This window comes from Myotis lucifugus, unplaced genomic scaffold (assembly GCF_000147115.1).
Source record: "Myotis lucifugus unplaced genomic scaffold, Myoluc2.0 scaffold_1209, whole genome shotgun sequence".
In the NCBI taxonomy this organism is placed as follows: domain Eukaryota; kingdom Metazoa; phylum Chordata; class Mammalia; order Chiroptera; family Vespertilionidae; genus Myotis; species Myotis lucifugus.
Window position 1 is genome coordinate 72,878 of NW_005872257.1, and position 9,347 is coordinate 82,224.

Genomic DNA, 9,347 nt, shown 5'->3' on the forward strand with positions numbered 1-9,347 from the left:
GTCACACTCGGGGCAGGGCCGGATGGAGAGGTTATGGCTCTACCCTGTCACACACAGAGCAGGGCCCGTGGGGGGCGGGGGTTGGGGCGCCGCACCCTGTCACACACAGAGCCGCAGGCAATCAGGGGATTGGGGAGCTCCCCCCTATCAGGCACAGAGCAGGGCTGATCAGGGGGTTGGGGTGCCTTCCCCTGTCACGAACAGAGCAGGGCGGATAGGGAAGTTGTGGCCCCGCCCCCTGTCACACACAGAGCCGCAGGCGAATCAGGGGGTTTGGGCGCTGCCCCCTGTCATGCTGATCCCGGTGCCGGGAGCCTCGCTGCTCCGCTGATCCTGGTGCTGGGGAGGCATATTACCCTTTTACTATATAGGATAGAGGGCCTGGTGCACGGTTGGGGGGCCGGCTGGTTTGCCCTGAAGGGTGTCCTGGATCAGGGTGGGGGTCCCCCACTGGGGGGCCTGGCCAGGCTGGCTGAGGGGCTGAGGGCTGTTTTTCCGGCTGGCGTGGAAGCTCCCAACCGCTCATTTTTTTTCTTTTTTTTTTTTTTTCCTATCTGGGCCAGCTTTAGCTCTGAGGCCTCGCTGCTGAAAGCAGGTTTCTGGCCTTTACCTTCTGTATTTGATACAATGTTGCGGTCCGGCTGGCTGAAGCCCGGCTGACTGAAAGCCAGTTTCTAGGGTTTTGTTTAGCCTCCATATTTGCAACATAGTTGCTTAGAGTTGCAGCTGAGAGGCCGGCAAGTCAGGCGGGGAACGTTGGAGTTCGCCATCACTGGAGCAAGCAAGCCTCCCTGCTCGCTTCAGTGCATGGCTGCCGGCCGCCATCTTGGCTGACCGTTAATTTGCATAAGGATATGCTGATTAGCCAATGGAAAGGTTAGCGGTCGTACGCTAATTACCATGTTTCTCTTTTATTAGTGTAGATTACTAAATCTGTATGATGGAATGTCAGTCTGGGTGGTCCCTGGGTCTAGCCTAGTCATCTGCTTAGTAACTTGAGTCCCTTAACACTATCAGACAGACAAATGGGTATTTATCTCATCCCTGAAGTTATTTAGGGAGCAGGAGGCTTCCTCTTCACAGTACTGGGCCCAGGTTTTTAACTCTTGAGTAAAGTCTCAGGATTTGTCCTGTAATTATGCATTTTCATAAATCATGGACTTCTCACCAACATTCCCAGGGAGAATATTTAGGGGGTTTCCATGCACAACAACAAGCTGGATTAAGCGTTCTCTCATCTAACCTTCAGCAGAGAAATGGATGAGGATGGAGTGGCTCCTCGCACTTCCATGAATCCTTAAACTCCTCCACTTCATTGTCTTGGGATGGTGGAGAGAGCCCTGGCCTGGGAGCTAAGGGTCAGGAGAGATTCTGAGTCACTTCTCATGGCTAGAACTGCAGCTTGTTAACTCCGACAGACACTGTCGGCTGACCTATTTCCCCCTCCCCCCTCATGAGGAGCAGAGGAAGCTGGTCTGCAGAACACACAGGGAAGCCAACCACGGGGCAGTGAGAGGAGGCGCGGAGCAGCCAGAGGTGTCCAGGTCAGTTCCTGAAGACCCTGGCGTCCCTGAGACTCTCCTGAACCCGTATAATACCTCCCTCCTTTTAAGCTGGCTCAAACCGATTTCTGTTACTTGAAACTTTGAGAGAACAAACTACACAGTGACCTGGGCAGTTAATCTCCTTATCCTGCAATTCCCTCATCTGTTCCGTGAGAATCATCATTCATTCAGCAAACATTTATTGAAAGTTTTCTCTATGCTAGGCACCATTTTAGGTTTTGGGAGACATACCTAGGAGCAAAAGAGACTTAAAAAAAATTCCTTCCTTTATGAAACTTCTACTAAAAAGGTCTCTGGAAATAGACATATGAGAGAAGACACAAACTTCAAATCAGGTACCAGCCATAAAGCTGGTTGACCCAACAGAATGAGAGCACAAGCCCCAAATTTTAGAAAACGTACGAGCCACTTAAAACACCTACAGTCCATTTGGCTTTAAAATAAAATTAGATGAAAAGACTGGCCTTCCTGTGTCTTTCTTTTACATCTGGTGCAGCTGCTGGAGGCCCTTCTGATATTTGGCTGGGGCCCCACACTTAGAAGCTCTCCTCCCATTGCGGCTTCCTGCCTGCTGGGCTCTGGGCAGCTTTCAGTCTATTTTCAGTTATCAAGGAGAGCAACGGATAATGCACATAAGGGACAAATTACATCCACACATACTTTTAGCATCTAATTTTAGCCACCCCTCTCCCACTCAGTTATTTGTCAAAACTACTTAGGAAGCCCGGATTAACTGATTTGGTTCTGTCTTCTGTTGCTGCCTCTGATAGATTGCAAATGAACCAAGTGAAGACTAAAAGGCAGGCAGCAGGGGGGAGAAAGCCAAGAATGTGAATAATCTGCTTGATGAACACCCAAACTCTCATACAATCTGGAAGATTAACTGTGTGAGGACTCAGTCTTCCATATTGTCTGACCCTCATATCTGGGCTAAAACCTTCTTATTTTGGGCAAATTACCCATAGTTCCTATGTAAAACCAGGAATGAGAGCACCCTTTACTTCCTTTACTTATTATATTAGTATAAATACAATGCAGAGATTCGTATACAATAAAGGACAAATCATAGTACTGAACACTCAGAGCTCAGGTGGCCCTCTCAGCTCCTCAGTCTTCCTTCTATATAGATGAAGCTTGTCATCACGAGCCAACTAGAGGGCAGGGATTTCCAATAAAATGGACAATCCAGATTCTGCAGCATCTCAGCCAGAAGTGGTGACAGTTATTTTAAAATTTTTACACATTCAAGTACTTCTCCATCTTCCCTACAAAGTTAGTGAAAAACTATTCCTGTTGCATGGGTGTGCACAAATGTGTGTGCACACACCCACACACCCACCCTCCATGCTCACACCCACACACCCACACACCCACCCTCCATGCTCCATGCTCACACCCACACACCCACACACCCACCCTCCATGCTCACACACACACACACACACACACACACACACACACACACACAGAGTCTCCCAAAATACATGTAACCAGTTCAGTGGAGGCTGACAATGCATCAGAGTCTGTTTTTGTTTTTTCATTGATTTCAGAGAGGAAGGGAGAGGGAGAGATAGAAACACCATCAGTGATGAGAGAGCCTCCTGCACACCCCACACCAGGGATGGATCCCATAACCCGGCCTGTGCCCTAACCGGGAATCCAACCATGACCTCCTGGTTTATAGGTCAATGCTCAACCACTGAGCCACACCCAAGGGGCAACCAGAGCCTGTGTGAAGACAGATCTGACTATTTTTCCCACCCTTTCAGGATGGTGTAGCTCTCTGCCCAAGAAATAGGCTTCTTTCTTGATAAACTACTCCTGCTCTAAGATCTCTATCTTGTGGAGCAATCTCAACCACAGACTTCTCGCTAGTTCTTGGAACTCCAGGGGATGACAAAGCTTAAATAAGAAAATAATGGCTCGCCCCAGCTGGTTTGGCTCAGTGGATAGAGCGTTGGCCTGTGGACTGAAGGGTCCAGGGTTTGATTCCCGGGCAGAGCACATGCCTGGGTTGTGGGCTTGACCCCCAATGGGGGTGTGCAGGAGGCAGCCGATCAATGATTCTCTCTCATCGTTGATGTTTCTCTCTCTCTCTCTCCCCTCTCCCTTCTTCTCTGAAATCAATAAAATATATTTTTAAAAGAAAAGAAAAGAATGGCTCAACCAGCGTGGCTCAGCAGTTGAGCGTCGACCTATGAATGAGGAGGTCAGGGTTTGATTCCAGGTCAGGGCATATGCCCTGGTTGCAGGCTCGAGTCCCAGTGGGGGGCATGCAGGAGGTAGCTGATCAATGATTCCCTCTCATCATTGATGTGTCTCTCTCTTCTTCTTCCTTCTTCTCTGAAATCAATAAAAAGATTTTTTAAAAGAAAATAATGATTTAAGATAGGAGGCAGGGCAGGATTTCAGAAGCAGTAACTAATTGGGAGTTTTAATACAAGTAACAAGTTTTGTTTTTCACCTCAAAGATTGGAGAGTGGCTGGCCACTGGATGAGTTCTGCAAGTTAGGATTTTCAATCCAAGTTCTTGAGACTTTCATCGGAATGCCTTTACAAACAGTTGCCTGCCCTGATCTTCACTCTGGCTGCGACTGCCTTCCTACCCTCCCATCTACTTTTAGATGGAGACAGTCAGGCATACCTTTTCCCTAATGATATCTTGAAGACAAGGTGAATACATGCAGACAAATAGCTAAGCAAATATTGACTTATATTCATCATGGATCTGTAGGCTGCCCCTACCAGTCCCAGGGAGAGGACGGAGGTGGAACATCCCTGGGCAAGTCAGTTCTCTGTGCCAGATGCCCTTTCCCTTCTCAGAAGGCTCCCTGGAATGTCGAGGACTACTTGGTCCAGGCATTACATCCAATGCAATGACCTTCCAATTAGACTACATGTTAACAATAATACATGTCAGGGACTACGGATCCTGCACAGGGTGGCCCAGTGGGTTGGGAATCAGGACCTGAATGCCTGTTTCCTTGCTGATCTTGGGCTAGCTCTAATGACAATAGGTCCAGTGCAGTCTTGTGTTTTTTTTTAACTGTCAGGTTTTATTTTTTTTAATCTTTATTGTTGAAAGTATGACATATGTCCCCTTTTTCCCCCCACCCACCCCCTCCAGCCCACCCCCGCCCCCGCCCAAGCCCTCTCCACCCCACTGTCTGCGTCCATGGGTTATGCATATATGCATACAGGTAGTGTAGTCTTTGGACCATCAGCGTGTTATCTCAGGTCCTTGTTAAAGGTGCAGACACCACCCCAGAGCAACTGAATAAAAATTTCTGGTGTTGGAGACCTAGGACTCTGGATTTTTAGAGCATCCTAAGGTTTGGGACCTACTCAAGATTTGGAGCTCCTTATCTGAAACCCAGGAGCTAGAGATCTGACTGTCATGTTCCCTTCCTGCTCTAACATTCAGTGGTTCTGGGTAGAAGCTCATTTTTTTTAGGTTGGTCCCTATATTCTCCAGCCACATTCTTATGTCATTACTGGTCACTTAGCAGACAACTGCCAATTCACCAGGATTTAACAAGCATGTGACAGTAACTATAACTTCTTCCCAACCTATTTATTTGTTTTGTTATTGTTTGTGTGTTTGTTTGTTTAAATCCTCACCCGAGGATATTTTTCCATTGATTTTCATAGAGAGTGGAAGAAAGAGGGAAAGACAGAGAGAAATATTGATGTGAATGATACACATCCATTGGTTGGCTCCTGCATGTGCCCCAACCAGGGCCCAGGACAGGGAGGAGCCTGCAACCAAGATACGTGCCCTTGACCAGAATCAAACCCAGGACCCTTTGGTCCACAGGCCGATGCTCTATCCACTGAGCCAAACCAACTAGGGCTTCCCAACCTATTTTAAAAATCAAGTATTTCCTAACCCTGGTGGTCAGTGGATGCAACAGCAGTCACATTGGTATTTGAACACATGATTTGCTCTCCACAACAGAAAGAAACATTAACAATTTACTCCATTCTCTTGCCATAGGAAGACCTCAACACAATAAGATGGCCCATCTCCCTTAATGAGCATAGAAGTCACATTTTAGGATAGTGGACAAGTCACTCTCAACGAATTTCCTGTAGTTTCTAAGGATGAGTTGGATTTCAGCTCTTAAACACTTTGAGCACCCGGTATATGGTGACTCTCCATGCTCTCCACGTGGTGTGGCAAATAGCAATAATGCCAGCCAGTGTTTCAAAACCCGCCTTATCACTGCTGATCTGTGTGGCCAGTTAGTTTATTTAGTTAAATGCCAACTAATGAAGCCAAGGACATGGATTTGGTCTTTTGTAGGCCAACTGACTTCAATCACTTTCTTTCGTGTACTCGTCTTGAAAATGTTGACCACGGGAGTCTGTGTCACAGTGTGAAAACCAGTTACTGGTAAAATAACCTACATCTCATAGTCTTTGGTGTCAAGTCAGAAGGTTCCCCTTTAGATACTAAAGATACAAGTAGTAGATATAGCCATGGATACTCTCAGGCAGATATCTTTAAGATTGTTTTGCAGTATTATTATAACTCAAGTTAAAATTCCTTAATTCCATTATTTTCCAGGAAATACATTCTTCTAGAATAAAACAGGTGTCTTTATGTGGCTACTGGCTCACCTGAAGCCTGGTCACCTAGTGCAGCCTGGGTCAATGTCTCTCCTAGTAATTCCTTCCTCCTTTTTAGGACATAACAGCTCCCTTCCTGGACCCCTGAGCTCTGCCTTACTCTCTCTCCTGGCCCCAGCCACTGGAGTCCAAAACTGGAGTTGACAATACACAGAATCCTGCAGAGAGCATCCCCACTGCCTGTGCTTTCCCAGCGACCCAGCGAACAAACCAGGTTAACTTGGTAGGCTGTAAATGGAGGGAGAAGGGAAAGGGGAAGTAAATGTGAGGTTTAAACTTAAATCTCTGAATCCTTTTGCTGATAATAGTAATATGAATAGCTACCACTTATTGTTTTAAACTTTGTGTTAGTCCTTGGGAACAGCACTTAGATGCATGACCTTATTTAATTCTGATAACGTTCTCCTGTCCTTGTCTCTGATCACCACACTAGAACTCTAAAAAGTTTCCATTTCCTTACCCTCTTCCATATGTGCACCATGCAGTAGGGTTCTAAGGATTGGGTCAAAAATAAGAGGAGACTCATGAAAGATAATCGTGTGTCCAAATAAGGAAAGGGAGGAAAACTTCAATGAAGGGTATTTAATGTCAGAGAGAAACTGTACATCTGGGGCAGAGATGAAGAGACCATGCCAGGCCAGCGAGCCTGACCTAGCTACGCATCCTGTCGCTCATGAGGCCTCCGCTGTTGGAGGACTTGACAGCAGCAGCATCACAAGGTTCCTCTCCCTGGTGGGAGCACAGTGCAATGTTCACTCAGTACGGTTACGCACCCGGCTTTGTGCAGCTCAGGCACAAACATTCAGTCCATGTCCATGTCTTTCCTAACACGTCAGGCCAAAGGGCCCCTTTCCTCCTGGTGCAGGGAGCTTGTGGCAGGAGCTAGTGAACTGTGAGGAAGAGTCATTCTCACTGGAAAGAGGCCCAGGGAGGTGCGGGCCCCTTTGCAGTCCTGGGTCAGAGATGGCATCGGACGGCTCCTCGCTTTTGCAGGTCTGCACACAATGGAAAGGTAGGAAAGCAGTGGCCCTCTCACAGAACCCGTCAATATTCTGGGCAAGACCCTGCAGACTTCAAAGACTACGCTGAGCTCCTGCCGCCTCCCACAGGGCCTCTAGGCACACAGGCTGGAGTCACAGGGCAGTCATGTACCCAACAGAGACTCCAGACTTCCAGACGAAGTCATCTTCTCCTTCTACCCACCACCTCTCTCCTCAAGGCCATGGTGGATAGGCAGCAAATATTCCCAAGTCCCTACATCCTGAGAGTCCCCCCTGGAGGGAGGGAAAAAGCCCTTTGTCCCACCCACTGGGAGCTGAGAACCTGCAAAGTCCAATCCTCAAAGACCTCTAGCATCTCTTAAATAAGCTTTTCCTTTCCATTTTCATCTTTTAATTATCATTCATCCATTCATTTATACAAATATAAAATATATTTATATAGATTTATATATATAATCTTCTGTGAGGCAGAGTGGAGAGGAGGCCAGGACGTGGTCCCGGCTATTTGCAGACGTGCTGGTCGACGACCTCCGTGCACTTCCTGCACTTGACGAAGCAGCACCAGTGGAACTTGCAGTGGCAGCGCTCCACCTGGACGCTCTTAAACTGGTCGTAGCCGCGGCCGCAGCACATGAGCTCGCAGCCATCCATGCCCTCCGAGGTCTTGTTGCAGAGGCGGCCCTGGGTGCCCAGGGAGCCCGTGGTCTCGTTGCGCAGGCAGTAGTCAGGGCTGGGGTCCACATACACCAGGTCCTCCGGGGTGGGCTGGTTGAAGCGGCTGTTGACCAGCTCCAGCTTGCCTTTGCGGGTGATGCGCATGGCAGCGGCGCTGTCGTACTTCTCCTTCAGCTGGTCCCCCACCTTGCGGAACTCAGCCAGCTGGAGCCAGCAGGTCTTGAGGCTGCAGGACCCAGAGACGCCATGGCATTTGCAGGCTACATCTGCCATCTTATACACAGCCTGGGGGGAGGAGAAAGAAGGAAATAAGGAGAGTCCCTGATGGCAGATGTCAAGAGGGTGGCTAGCGTGGCCATAGGCCAAGTATAGAAGAGGGCAGATGGGGGGGAGGGGGAGTAGGAGTAGTCTTTCAATGTAAACAAAGATCTTTCCAGGACCCTAAATTGCTCAGATTGACAGCAAATAAAGGGGCACTATGAAGAAACATGCCGGTGAGCATGCGGCTGTCTGACCCGTGACAGGGGTAGCATGGGGCGCTTGCTACTTTATCCATTTTTTATTACTTAAAATTTGTCACAATAAATGTGTCAGGAAAAAAAGAGATATTTCTATCTTGATCTCAAAGAAACAAGTAAAAACCAACAAAATGTGTCCAGCTTTCATATGATGTGGAGCACCAGTGAGAAAACAGAATCCAGCCAAATTACAAACCGGTAACAGGAACTGCTGGCAGGCCCTGGCTAGCCAGAGCTTTCCCAATCCTGCCACAGCTCCCAAGAATTCAACAGTCACTAACTCCACAGAGTCATCAGGAGCCTCACCATAGGCCACATCATATCCGATACCCCTGGGAGAGGCAGTGACAGTGGAGGGAAAAGGGTGAGGCCGGTGCAGTGGGAGAGCAGGTCAGCAGAGGTCCATCTACAGGGGTGATTCATTTGAAATCAGATCCACCCTGGAAGTCACTGAACCACAACAAGGTGGAGCGGAGTTGCACTTGGGCTATCCCAAATCAAAATGTAAAAGCAAAAGTAGACCAGAAAGCTGCTTACGAAGTGCTTCCCATGAAACCATACTGATGCACTGTGTTAAACCACCCTGGCAGCAGGCCCAGATTGCAGATGGCAGGATGAAAATGCAAGCCCACTGCAGAACATTTTCTTATGCCACAGTTATTGTCACCAACTAAGTAAGGGCTCATTTTTCCTCAGGTTTCTTTTCAAGAGGCCCCAGGTTATGTCTTTATTCAGTACTATGCAGGGACCATTGCAGGTACAAGGAACAACTAACCCATCAACATATTACTATTGTCCAAACTCTTCCTGATCTTTTTTTCTGGTATGGAATTATTCCCACTATTTTATAATGGAAAAATTGAAGTTCTAGAAATCCTCGGTAACCTGTTCAGGGCCACCCAGAAGGGACTCATAATGTCTAGCACTCTGCTCTCCAGTCTTGGGGCTTAAAAACA

The 9,347-nt window shown here is 47.8% G+C and overlaps 1 protein-coding gene across 1 annotated transcript; it reads right to left on the reverse strand.

The window, feature by feature from the left end:
* Positions 1 to 6,772: 6,772 nt before the first annotated feature.
* Positions 6,773 to 8,712, reverse strand: LOC102437872 (protein Wnt-5b). Its single transcript, XM_006107478.3, has 2 exons — positions 8,698 to 8,712; positions 6,773 to 8,158 (listed from the first exon to the last, which is right to left on the reverse strand). Exons 1-2 carry the CDS (start codon positions 8,710 to 8,712, stop codon positions 7,700 to 7,702), a joined length of 474 nt encoding a protein of 157 aa, XP_006107540.2. The 3' UTR covers positions 6,773 to 7,699.
* Between the last annotated feature and the right edge of the window lie 635 nt (positions 8,713 to 9,347).